Source organism: Marmota flaviventris, chromosome 7 (genome assembly GCF_047511675.1).
Source record: "Marmota flaviventris isolate mMarFla1 chromosome 7, mMarFla1.hap1, whole genome shotgun sequence".
Lineage (NCBI taxonomy): Eukaryota > Metazoa > Chordata > Mammalia > Rodentia > Sciuridae > Marmota > Marmota flaviventris.
Window position 1 is genome coordinate 75,673,447 of NC_092504.1, and position 13,629 is coordinate 75,687,075.

The window sequence follows — 13,629 nt, forward strand, 5'->3', positions numbered from 1 at the left end:
CGAAAGTGAGCCAAATAGTCCCTCCAATAGCTCAGAACTATTTTGAGCTATCCCTATTTTAGAAGGGAGGGAGGGAGAGAGAGAGTCAACTAAAGCCCAGAAAAGTCAGCATAGGATGCTTCAAAGGATACTTGGAGCTTCACTGAACTGAAGAGGAGTTTGGAGTACTTCTTCCCCTATCTAGAAAAAATGTGAGGTGATTAATGAGAAAGAAAAAATCCTCCATCAGTTGCTGAGGTGAGGGATTGGGTTGAATTATACTCAGAAAGTCCTTTTGCCCCACCCTGTCCATTCTCCAACAGGAAGTTGTACTTATCGTCACTTGCACTGTAATATTCATGCCTAGAATCTGAACTAGTAATTAAGGAATTGTACTTTCATCTCTCTCACGTTAGAGAATTCACTTTTTCTCTCATTCAAGTTTCCCTCTGAAACTTCTTGAGAAGTATCAAAATAGTTTACTTTTTATTTTGTACTTTAATTTACTATTTAGTTTTTAAACCAGGTAAATATATAATTTTATTAAAAATGAACTTTAAGATATCTCTGAGAAAACAATTGATTATGTCACTTTTCTTTGCAAAACTGTGAAGAAAGTCAGATTAGAAGAGATACACATGAAAGTAACCACTGTTGAGCAATATAAGGTAAAGATTAAGCCATAGTTTGGTGGGAGAGAAATGAACAATGTAACTTTTCACATTTTCTTGCCATCCACAGAATTCTCTATGTGAGTTAACTCAATGGTTAGAGGTGAGTTTTGGGTTGTTCCCTGTAAAACCACCTGACCACACCCATTCTATGTCTGTACCAATCACTGGCCAGCAGTATCATTAAAAAGGAGAAAAAATATATGGAAGGGAAAAAATATAAATGGGGGAAAAAAGTAAAAGTGCCAGGCACAAATCTATTCCTCCCATCCTGAGTCTGGCAGCATTCTGAGAACCTGTCCCTGGAAAAAGAAGGGTATTGTGAGACATGGATGCTGAGAAAATTTCCCAGTCCCATAGGAAAGACAAAATCATTCACGTGAGAATTAAAGATATGATTAAAAATACAAGCCAACAGATAAACCTGGGGACCAGAAGAACAGAGGGCTCCAGTTCTCACGTTAGTACACACCACTTGGATGACTCAAAAAGCCACCTCCTTATTTCCTCTCTGGGCTTCAGGCCACTCAATATAGATGAAGTGTTTGGCTTAGAAACTGTAGGTCCAATTGCCAATCTAACAAGATCCATAGCCCTCTGTAAACACCAGAATATAAAGGTCATTGCATTAGGACAACTGGTTAATTCTTCTTAAATAAATAAAGAAGGGTGGTTGCTGTTTTACAAACCAAAGGCACTGAGGCTGGAAGGATCCTGTTGGTTCTATGAAGAACAAGAAAAGCTGCCTTTGACAATTATGTTTGTTGAATGTTAAATGTGCATCAGAATGTGTGTGTGTATGTGTGTGTGTGTGTGTGTGTAAAAATATGTAGGTTTTTTTTTTATTAAGGCATCTCAAGGTATGAGTTGTAAATTTGAAACAGTTTTATGTTTGTAATAACTGGCATAAGCTACACTCTGCTTGTTTCCTCTCTATCCATTGGATAGCTGATTTCCTTAATGATCCTCAGTCAGATTCCCTCATTTTGAGTCACCTTTAGTTTAAAAGTATTAAAACTGTTAATAAAGCTGTCCTTTTCCTCTTTTTGTTAAGGTATAATTTTGCACACAAAGACCTATTTATTTTTAAGTTTCAATCACGATTTTTACTTTAAATTTACTTTTTTTAATAACCCCAGTCAACAGCCAGCACTAGCAACTGGAGTACATAGGAGAGAATTGACCTCTCATACCAGCTCCCCATGCCTGCCTGGTGCTGGGAGTGAGGGGGCAAAGGAACAACATATTGGTAAAGCTGCATCTCTTCTCTGCTGGTGGCAGATTCTGCTTTAGCTCTTGGAATGAATCACTTAGACAGTGGTAACCAGCTCCCATAGTCTTGGCCACCTAATCATCATCATCTTCCAATTAAGACTCAGCTACAGGCCTTATACCAAATTCCTAATGCTTGTACTCTTTGATCTAAAATCTAGCACAGCCCTGAACTCATCTACCCTTCCTGACCCTAATTTTGGCCTATCCCCATAGATAGAATTCATCTTCTATAACCTTTCAGACCCTGAAAAAGCAGTAATTTAAGGAAGCAGGGCCTGTCTCTTTCTTCTCTGCCTTAAGGTCCCATGACATCATCTCCCATATGGCTCCTTTCTTGTTAGATACTGCTGGTAAGAAAGCCCAGTGGCTGAATCCAGGTAAGAAACCAGAAATCAGGCCTCCTCTCTCCACAGACTCCCCTTTTCTCTGGCTGGAAAGAAAAATTGAAAATTAATTCTCTTACCCCTTTGGAAGGGCAGAAGAAGGGATAGCCTGTCTTCACAAACTTTGCCTTCCTCATAAGCATAACCAACTTCTCTCCTCTAAATTCCCCTCTTAAACACTTGGGGTCTGGAGAAGGTGGAGGCTGGGGTCTGGAGTTTTGTTTCTACTAACCTAACATTTAGCAACCAATGCCAGGAGTGGGCAGATTGCTCAGGAAATGTGAATTTAGAATGAGCTTTGGGAAAATGAGAAAAAAATCCTACTAGTAAACCTAAAGTTACATTTTTATGGACATACAGGGTGAGGCCAGATTTGCAGGGTCTACAAAGGACTATTAAACAAGGGAAACTGGCTGAAGTGCTCACCAAATTGGTGAAAGGAGAATTGAAAGAAAATGAGCAATTAAGGTAATGTCTTTTTATGGCTTCAAGTGTGCATTTCTGTGTGGATATAAGCATGTTTAAATGCATGTATTCAAATTAAGTAGCCTGTAAATAAACACTCCAAATATAAACATTGCCAGTCACTGAATATGAAAATTTCAGGTGATACTTGTTTTTTAACACTTGATAATTTCTCTAGTGTTTTCTCTGTTAACAACAAATCTCTGACATCAAAATAAATAGTTTAATTAAAATAGTCTCTGATGATATAAAAATGTCTTTATTATAAGATATATGGATACAGAAACCTACATTTAAAGTGACTGGTAATCTTACAATAATCTGACACCTTGAGAATATATATCAGATATTGGGTTTTGCATTGTATCACTTTTTCTCTTTACATTGTGTCAGAACAATTACCCATGATTTTTGATGTGTAGCATATAAGCCTAACTCCTAATGATGAATACTTTTGATGTTTCCATTTTTAGAGGCACTTCAAAGAAAGAAAATCAAGAATTGGAAATCTGGGTAAAACTCCTACTTTAGAGTGTCAACACTATTATCTCCATCCTTCCCAATGTTAATGTTAACCCAGAAAGCCTGTTTCCTCTAAGTTTGCATTTCTGGTCTCTTTGAGTTTGCTCTCATATCAATAATAGTTGTTTTCCCTTTAAAGACCCTAATCCATCCCCAAATTCCCACCTGAGAATTCCAGCCTGAATTTACCCTCTCCTCTTGAAACATGTTCCTCTTCTTACCTTTAACTAAGCAAGGTCCTTCCTATTCTGCCTGAGAGATACAAATCCAGAAGTCTCTCTGAAAGGCCTCTATTCCATCCATATTGAAACCTGTACAAAGGGCAGACACACTCTCCATCTTTACCTCAGGAGATCCAATGGCCATTGACAGAACAGGAGAATAACAGAACAGGAAGATTCCACATCCTCTACAATCTTGATGGTGAACGAATCTTAGGGTCATAGAGGGCACAAGGATATACAGTAAGCAATATGTAGAGATTGGCATCAACATATGATTTAATCTATATGTGGAAGTAAGGCGTGTCACATGCTCAGTCTAGAAAGATCCATAGATTCAGAGCCTTCTCCTCTAATTCTTGGGAATTATGGGAACTCCTGGGAAATGTGGCATATCTATTTCAATTAGGGGAGAAAGATGGCCTTAAATAATCAGCATTCTACTTTTTAAGAAATATAGTACTCTTCACTGTTTAGAAAGTGAGAGATAGCCAAGGAGTAAGCAGAAGGAAATATTGAGAGACTGAGAATCCATAGTGGTTGACCAGAGATAACTAGATAACCACATAACCCAGGACATCTAAGATCCTCAAATAACCCCCTCCCCTTTCCTTGTCCAGTTGACTCAACTGGCTAAATGGAGAAAGTCAACCGCACATTGGTGACTGAATTTGTTTTCCTGAGATTTTCCAACTCCCCACATCTCCAGGTGCTCTTCTTCTCCCTCTTCCTCCTGATCTACCTCTTGTCCTTAGTAGGCAATGCGCTCATTGTGCTCCTTGTGGCCCTGGATGTGCGCCTCCACACTCCCATGTACTTCTTCATCTGCAACCTCTCCTTAGTAGAACTCTGGTACACCACAGTCACTGTGCCCAAGATGCTAGCCAACTTTCTAAGTGTCCAAGTGGTCATCTCAGTTCCCAGCTGCATTACTCAGTATTACTTCTTCTTCTCCTTGGCTACCACTGAGCTCTTCATCCTCACCACCATGGCCTTTGACCGCTATGCTGCCATTTGTCGCCCACTCCACTATGCACTGTTGTTCAGTCCCCAAACGTATGTGACCCTGGCTGGGATCTGCTGCTTTGTGGGATTCCTCTGTCTCATGTTCCCCTCCTTCCTCCTTGCACAAATCTCTTTTTGCACACCAAACCAGATCAACCACTTCTTCTGTGATGCAGATCAGATTTTCCGCCTTTCCTGCACAGACACATATGTCATTCAAGCAGTGGGCTATGCTTTTAGCATTGTCATTGTCCTAGGAACCCTGAACTTTACCATGGCTTCCTATGCCCAAATCCTGACCACAATATTAGCTATGGCCTCAGCTGCAGCCCAACACAAAGCCTTCTCTACCTTCACAGCCCACCTCTCCATAGTAACCATCTACTTTGGTACCCTCATCTTCATATATGTCCGCCCAACAGTAAAATATGTGTCAAACATCAATAAGATTGTGGCTATTTTCTACTCAGTCATCACCCCACTTCTCATTCCTCTCATCTATACACTCCGTAACAAGGATGTCAAGGAATCTCTGAAGGTGTTGGTGTTCCAGATCTAAAGAGTCTGCCAGGCAAGCAAGCAGCTCCGTGATGAGGCCACATAAGTAAACATAAGAAAGCAAAGCTGGATGACTATCCAGAATAAAACATTCCTTATTCATTTTCTTTGTCATGTAGCCTCTTTAAAAAGTATTAAATTTATTTATTTGCCTTGTATGAGGCCTTGTATGTGACATATTTTAAATGAAAAAAAAAAAAAAAAAGTCTTCTCCTACACAGCATATTGTCCATATGCTGCCTGCTCCTTCAATTGGTCAGCTGTTCTTTTTTTTAAAATATTTATTTATTTATTTAGTTCTCGGCGGACACAACATCTTTGTTTGTATGTGGTGCTGAGGATCAAACCCGGGCCGCACGCATGACAGGCGAGCGCGCTACCACTTGAGCCACAGCCCCAGCCCATGGTCAGCTGTTCTTAAGGGGAAAGAAATGGATAATCTCACATTAATATTAGCATAATGAAATGGAAAGGATTTTGTAATCCTCCCTCAGTTGCTTGCATCAGTTAGCAATTCACGAATCTGATAAGAGTTCTGGGGAAGTAATAAAAGAACAATTTTTTAAAAGTAACAACAACAAAAAAAAAAACAATAAAAAAGTAACAAAAATTAAAAAGTAACAAAAATCAATAAAAATTCCCTCAGAAGACTGTTCTTGACTTAATAACATGTAAAGCAATGAACAAGCGTTGATTCATTTGATTACATTAGTCTCCATCAAGCATAATTACAAATATAAGCCAAAATACTCATTGTTTTAAAGAAATGCAGTTCTTTCTGGATATAAAGATAAAAGATGCTCATTATCAAGAAGTCAAATGATGCACACTGCATGACACAGAAAATAAGAGAACATCTTCTAATTTAATCAGAAAGATTTTAATTTTTCAGTAGCATCCATAATGATGACTGCAGGATTTTTAACTACTCCCAGTAGCCAAGAATCAACCAAAGGACCCATCAATGGATAAAGAAAATTTGGTGTGTGTGTATATAAATAGTATATAATATATTTATACATATACAATTGTTATTCAGTCCTTTAAAATCAGAAAGTCCTATCATTTGGGACAACATCAAGGCTGAACCTAAATAACATTATGCTAAGTGATATATACCAGATAAATACTATATGATCTCATTTATATGAACATAAAAAAAGTAAAATTCACAAAAGCAGATAGTAGAATAGCAGTAGCCAGGGCCTGAGGGTGGATAGGCACAAATGGGAAGTTGCTGGTCCAAGGATACAAAGTTTCAGTTAGGCAAGATGAATACATTCTGGAGATCTATTAAATAGGCCTTGAATAGAGTTAATGAAAATGTATTGCATAAGTAAAAGTTACCAAGAGAGTAGATATTAAATAGTATAATCACAAAAGTATGTGAAGTGATAAATGTTTATTAGCTTCATTTAATCATCTCACAAAGTATACATTTATGTCTCAAAATATAATGTTATATAGCATAAATAAAAACAGCTTTTATTTGACAATTCTACCTTAATAAAGCTGAAAAAGAAATTTAAGAGATAGTAATTTGAAAGTCTTGATTAGCCATTTCAGTCAAAAAGAAAATTTAACTAAACAGTTTGAAATTTTTTTAAAACTCACAAATAAAAGATTTTGTATTCTTATGTATAGTTACAAATATCAGTCAGATAAGCCTGAACTATTGAAAGATCTCTGTTCCAAAGTTTTCCAAACTTTGGAGTATGTTTATTAAAATACTAAACTTTCATTAAAATACTAAACTTCTGAAAGCCAGACTATATCACAGATAGGCACTTAATGTTATATCCTTATTTCTTGACAAAATCTTTTTCTTAATTCATTCATACAGAGCCCTTCTTATGCTAGCCTTTAGTTGACTTCCAGTGCTGTGGGAAACATCTGCATTGCCAGAGCAGCCTGGTATAAAATGCATTGAGTGACAAGAATGTGGGAGCTTCCTTCCTCACTATTTAAAATCAATTGTCTTTTCAAACATCGTGGAACTTCCTCCTAGAAGTGTGAAGCTTTCCTTTTCAACCTTTATTTAGAAAAAAAAAAAACTTACCATTTCCAAAATATCAATAGACTTCATTTTTTTAAATTATAATTCTCTGATAGCATCAACATGAGCAAGGCAAAAAGAAAAGAGCACATTGAGAGATGGCTACAATTTCATCCAGTTGTACACAGAAAAGAAATGTTAAGGTTGCTGTTCCTGAATGATCCATTTCCAAATGTTTAAAGAAAATGGCCTACACCAGGATATATCTCATCTTTAACAACTGAACAGCTACCAATTGGTATTCAGTTATTACTGATAATCCGTCTCCCCATACCCAGGGTAGGCAGCTTCACTAAAGTACCTCCAAGTCAGGCTTTTTTATTGAGAGATCTCGAACAATATGTGTGTGCTAAGAGAAGGTTGCAATGAGAGCTGGTTGCTAAGTGGTTGAGTGCTGGCCTAGCATGCTTGAAGCCCTGGCTTCCATCTCTAGTACTGCAAAAAGGGAAGTAGATAAATGATTTCAATGAATTAGCAAATATATGATTTTCAGTGTTCCAGTTTTTTCAGTTTGAGTGATCTTTACACACACACACACACACACACCAAAAAAATTTTAAAAAATAAAAAAGTTTATATATATCTCCATTTTTGTGTGTTTTAAAAATAAACAGACCTGAGGTAATCTTTCAATTTGTATGGCTTCATGTTTCTATTCAAAAGAATTTTCCACACTACAACGAGGCATTTGTATGTCTTTACCTATTTGTTAATACAAGTGAAATTCTAAAATGCAAAATTTCATCAAACTTTCTTTGACATTTCATTTTAATTAGGTCTATAAAATATAAAATAGAGCTAAAAATAAAATATTTATTCAATTCACTTTTGGACTAAATTTTCACATGGTTTTATCTACATTGAATAAGAAATTTCAATGCCAAATAAAACTGCAGAATATTTTAAGTATATTCTTAGAATAGTTAAATTTAAACATTATCTTTAAGTAAGATTTTTTTAAAAATTAAAATAGGTACACCAAATAAAAGTAGTTTTATAATTTGTTTAAAGTTTAAAATTTTTTATGGTTTAAGTGGGAGTTAAAATTGGGTTATATTATTTACAGTAGTTTAGAAGCAGTGCCCTGAATGAATTTCAGCTACTGCTGCACATGCTTCTAAGTCTCTCTAAAAATAATGATATCAATGTCTGGTGGTCCTCCATCTGCTCATGAGTTTATTTTTAAAATACAGGAAACTTTTTAAAGTAATAGTGTAAGAACACAACTTGTACCAGTGGAATACCAAGGATAAGGCCACGGGAGTAAGTTTGCTCAGGTGTGGGCAATGAGGGAGTGCATTTTAAAACGATAACAAAACCAGCTGGAGTCAGTCTACTATGTCTTATATCCACACAATGACAAAGATGTCAGTAACAAAATACTCCTACACACCTAGGAGTGCCAGCGCATGCACACATACACGCACGCGCACACGCACACACGTTTCTTGTTGGGCCAACTTGCTTCAACTTCTATTGAGTTTTATTCATTTATTAAAAATTTTTATTAGAGCATATAATTATACATAGTATTTGAGTTCATATACACTAAACATGTTTTTTTTAAGAATTCATACTGCATTGCCTCCCCTTTCCCATTCCTCCACTCTGTCTCTCTCTCTCCTTCTTCTACAGTACTGCTCTGCCCTTTATCTTTATGATATTCTATCCTGCCCTCCCTCTTTCCTTTAGTTTACTCTGGTTTCTACACATGAGAGAAAATATTTGACCTTTGAGTTTATGAGTGTGGCTTATTTCACTTAGTGCAATATTCTCCTTTTCCATGCATTTACCGGCAAATGCCATAACTTCATTCTTCTTTATTGCTTAGTACAACTCCATTGTGTGTGTGTTTGTGTGTGTGTGTGTGTGTGTGTGTGTGTGTGTGTGTGACAACTTCTTATTCCATTTATCTATTGATGGGCACCTGGGTTTATTTCATAATTTAGTTATTATGAATTGTGCTACTATAAACACGGAGGTGGCTATATAGCTATACTATGCTGATTTTAGATCTTTTGGAAAAATAACAAGGACTGGGATAGATAGGTCATGGGTGGTTCCATCTCTAATTTTTTGAGGAATCTTCATACTGTTTCCAGAGTAGCTATACTAGTCTGCTGTGGGAACAGTGCATGGAGTACTGCATACAGGGCATATGTTAAGGGCGTCTGAGTGGCAGGCCATTCCCCTTTGCTAGGCGCATGAGCATCAGGCCGCTCACCCCATAGGCACAGCCTTGGGTGTGAGGCCATGTGTTGCAGTCCCTGCACTTGTTCCACAGCCCACTCCTCATTTGGTCAAGGACAAGGACAGTTAGCAAGAAATTGTATTGGTGGCTGACTATAATCTTTCTAGCTACTGCCTGAGTATACATACATGGTAACTGTGCTATAAAATTAGACCCGCTTCCTGCTTGGTCTCAGGAGGTCTTGATTAGTGACTTCACAGCCACACTCTCCTTGTTCCATGCACCTCCTCCCTGGATGAGAGAAAGCCCACGCAGCCTGCAGTTCCATCAACAGTGGACAAGTGTACATTTCTCCTCAGAACCTCACCAGCATTTATTGTTGTTTGTATTCTTCATCCTTGCCATTCTGACTAGAATAAGAAGAAATCTCTAGAGTAGTTTTTGATTTGCATTTTCCTGTTAGAGGTGTTGAATTTTTTTTTATATATATATTTGTTGACCATTTGTGTTTTGTTTTGTTTGTCTGTTTGTTTTTTGTTTTTGTTTTGAGAAGTTTCTATTTAGTTCTTTTGCCCACTTGTTGATTGGGTTATTTGGTTTTTTGAGTTCTTTATAACTTCTGAATGTTAATCCCCTATGAGAGGAGTAAATGGCCATGATTTTCTCCGATTCTATAGGCTCTTTATTCACCCTCTTAATCATTTCTTTTCCTGGGCAGAAGCTTTTTAGTATGATGGTGCCCCATTTATCTATTCTTGGAGTCTTGTTGAGGAAGTAGGTGCAAGCATCAATATGATGGAATTTTGACCGTATGTTTTCTTATAGAAGTTACAAGGTTTCTGGTCTAATTCCTAAATATTTGATCCATTTTTATTTGAGTACAGGATGAGAGATAGGGATCTTTTTGTATTTTCCTACATATAGTTATCCAGTATTACCAGCATTGTTTGTTTAAAAGGCTGTCTTTTCTCCCAAATATATTTTTGGCAATTTTATTAAGTATCAGATGATTTTTAAGTATGTGGATTTGTCTGGGTGTCTTCTATTCTGTTCCGTTGGTCTTCATGTCTATAGTAATGCTAATACCATGCTGTTTTCATTACTACAATTTCAGATCAGGTATTATGATACCTCCTGCTTCACTTTTCTTCCTTAATATTACTTTGGCTAGGGGCTGGAGCTGTAGCTCAGTGGTAAAGTGGTTGCCTCGCATGTGTCAGGCACTGGGTTCAATCCTCAGCACCACATTAAATAAAGATGCTGTGTGTTCATCTACAACTAAATAAATATTTTTTTTAAAAAAATGCTCTGGCTACTCTTGTTTTCTTATTCCGCCAAACAAATTCTAAAATTGTTTTTTTCTAATTCTGTGAAGAATGTTATTGGTATTTTGATAAGGATTGCATTGAATTTATATATTGCTTTTGATAGTATAGCCATTTTGACAATATTAATCCTGCCTATCCAAGAACATGGGATGTCTTTCAATATTTATAGGTCTTCCTCAATTTCTTTCTTCACTATTATATAAATATTATTATATGACGTTTTTTCCCCTCCTTGGTTAGATTAATTCCCAAGCTTTTTGTTTTGCTTTGTTTCTGTTTTATTTTTGAGTTATTGTGAATGAGGTGGTTTTCTGGATTTCTTCCTCAACTGAATCACTTTTGGAGTATAGAAAGCTATTGATTTGTGGGTATTAATCTTATATCCTGCTACATTTTTAACTCATTTATAAGCTCTAGAAGTCTTCTGTGGAGTTTTGAGTGTCTTCTAGAAACTGGATAATGTAATAGGTACACAAGGATATCTTGACCTCTTATTTTCCTATTTGCATCCCTTTGATTTCCTTTTCTTGCCTGTTACACTGGCTAGTGTTTCAAAGAATATATTGAGTAGAATTGGTGAGAGTGAATAGCTTGTCTTGTTCCTGAATCTAGAGGAAACAATTTCAGTTTTTCTTTATGCATTATGACATTAACTTTGTGTGTGTCGTAAATGGCCTTTACAATATTGAAATAAGTTCCTTCAATCCCTAGATTCTCCAGTATTTTTAATATGAATAGATGTTAGATTATATCCAAGGCCTTTTCTGCATCTGTTGAGGTGATCATGTGATTCTTGTCCTTAATACTGGTAGTCCTTAACAGTGACAAATTACATTTATTGATTTTCATATGTTGAACCAACCTTGCTTCCTTGGAATGAAACCTACTTGATGGTGGTGTATTATCTTTTTGATGTGTTTTGTAATGCAGTGTGCTAATATTTAATTAAGGACCTTTGCATCTATGTTCATCAGGAATATTGATCTGTAATTTTCTTAAATTTATGCATCTTTGTCTGGTTTTAGTATCAGGATTGTACTGGCTCCATAGAATGTATTTGGGAGTGTACCCTCCCTTGCAATTTCATGGAATAATTTAAGAAAGATGGTGTTCGTTCTTCTGTAAAGGTCTGGTTGAAATCAGCTGAAAATCCATCAGGTCCTGAGCTTTTGGTTTCAGGAAAGCTTTTAATTGCTGTTTCAATTTCATTACTTAATATTGATCTGTTTGGGCTTTTTATATCTTCCTGATTCAATTTGGGTAGCTTATATGTGTCTAGAAATTTGTCAATGTCTTCTAGGCTTTGTAGTTTATTGGAGTATAAATTTTCAAAATAAGTTCTGATAATTCTCTAGGTTTCAGGAGGATCTTTTCATCTCTAATCTTGTTAATTTGTGTCTTCTCTCTGTTTCTTTTAGTTAGTTTGGCTAAGGGTTTAGCAGTCTTATTTATCTTTTTGAAAAAGCAATTCTTCATTGCATTGTTTTGTATTGTTTTATTATTCTCAATTTAATTAATTGTAGCTCTGTTCTTAATTATTTTCTTTCTTCTACTGGTTTTGGAATTAGTTTTTCCTTTTTCTATGGCCTTGTGGTGGCATAAAAGCTTATTAATTTGGAAACTCTCTGTTTTTAATGCTACTATTGAGTTTTAATAATATCTGTAAGCTTCAAATTAGTACATTGTTACTTCTTAAACTTTAGTAAACATTATATACTATTTGGAAGTTAATTCAAACAATTCCCTGCTAAATAGTAACCCTGGACATTTTAAACTCAGCTACCAGCTACTGGCATTAATTTAGAGTAAGTCTGAAATGATTTGGAATCTCTAGTTCATTTCAGAACTGAGTTCATTTCTCTAAACCCCATAGTACTACCTTCTTACTTTGAAAAATTAGAGTCTAAATAAACATAGATGGTATATTGACTTAAAGACAAGGGCGAAGGGCTGGGGATGTGGCTCAAGCAGTAGCGCACTCGCCTGGCATGCATGTGGCCTGGTTTCAATCCTCAGCACCACATACAAACAAAGATGTTGTGTCTGCCAAAAACTGAAAAATAAATATTAAAAATTCTCTCTCTCCTCTCTCTCTCTCTCTTATAAAAAGACAAGGGCAAAAGCAGAATTTGACTTCAATTTCATTCTCTGCTGTCATTTGGAGTTTTCATTTGTGGTTGAAACTTAAATTAGTGAGGTGTAACTTAAGTGTTTTTAAGTACAAATTCATATGTGAAATAAGCATTTTTATTGAATAAATTTTACTAAATAATATCTTTTAAATTGAATTGTATTGTTTTATAATTGTTGTTTTTGAATATTTATTAAACTGAGATTTTATTTTTCATTACTACAGTAGATCAACCTGTATGCACAAGTTTTTCCTTTTTTGCCAAAAAAATATACTTTCTATATCATTCCTTACCTTTTCCTTTTTTATTATTTGACATGAATACATATTCATTAAGTCACCATTTTAAACATTTTTAAGGGTATAATCTAGAAGCTTTAATTACATTTACAATATTGTGCCATGGTCATCACTATCTACTTCCAGAATTTTTCATCACCCAAACAAAAATTCTGTACCCATTACATCATAGTTACTCATTCCCTCCTCCCTCTTGCCCACAGTAACATGTAATCTACTTTCTGTGACTATGAATATGCTTATCCTAGATATTTCACATAAACAGAATTATATATTCGTTGTTATTGTTGTTTTCTGGCTCACTCATTTTACTTTGTTTGACATCTTGAAGGTTCATTCATATTGCAGCACATATCAGAATTCATTCCTTTTTATGGCTGTTTATTTTGCTATTTTTATATTAGTCCAACAAACAAAAGTGTACTTCTGTTCACATATTGATCAATAAATAATACTCATTGCAGAATACTATAAAATAATGCAAATATCTCAGTCACCACCAATGTGGTATCTTATCACTCTGAAATCACTAGGAAAGTTGCCT

At 35.7% G+C, this 13,629-nt stretch overlaps 1 protein-coding gene across 1 annotated transcript; it reads left to right on the forward strand.

Moving 5' to 3' along the window:
* Positions 1-4,153: 4,153 nt before the first annotated feature.
* Positions 4,154-5,080, forward strand: LOC139706369 (olfactory receptor 5AR1-like). Its single transcript, XM_071614019.1, has one exon. It carries the CDS (start codon positions 4,154-4,156, stop codon positions 5,078-5,080), a length of 927 nt encoding a protein of 308 aa, XP_071470120.1.
* Positions 5,081-13,629: the final 8,549 nt, after the last annotated feature.

Coding starts and splice junctions, on each gene's coding strand:
- LOC139706369 (XM_071614019.1), top strand. CDS start 4,154: ATGGAGAAAGTCAACCGCACATTGGTGACTGAATTTGTTTTCCTGAGA.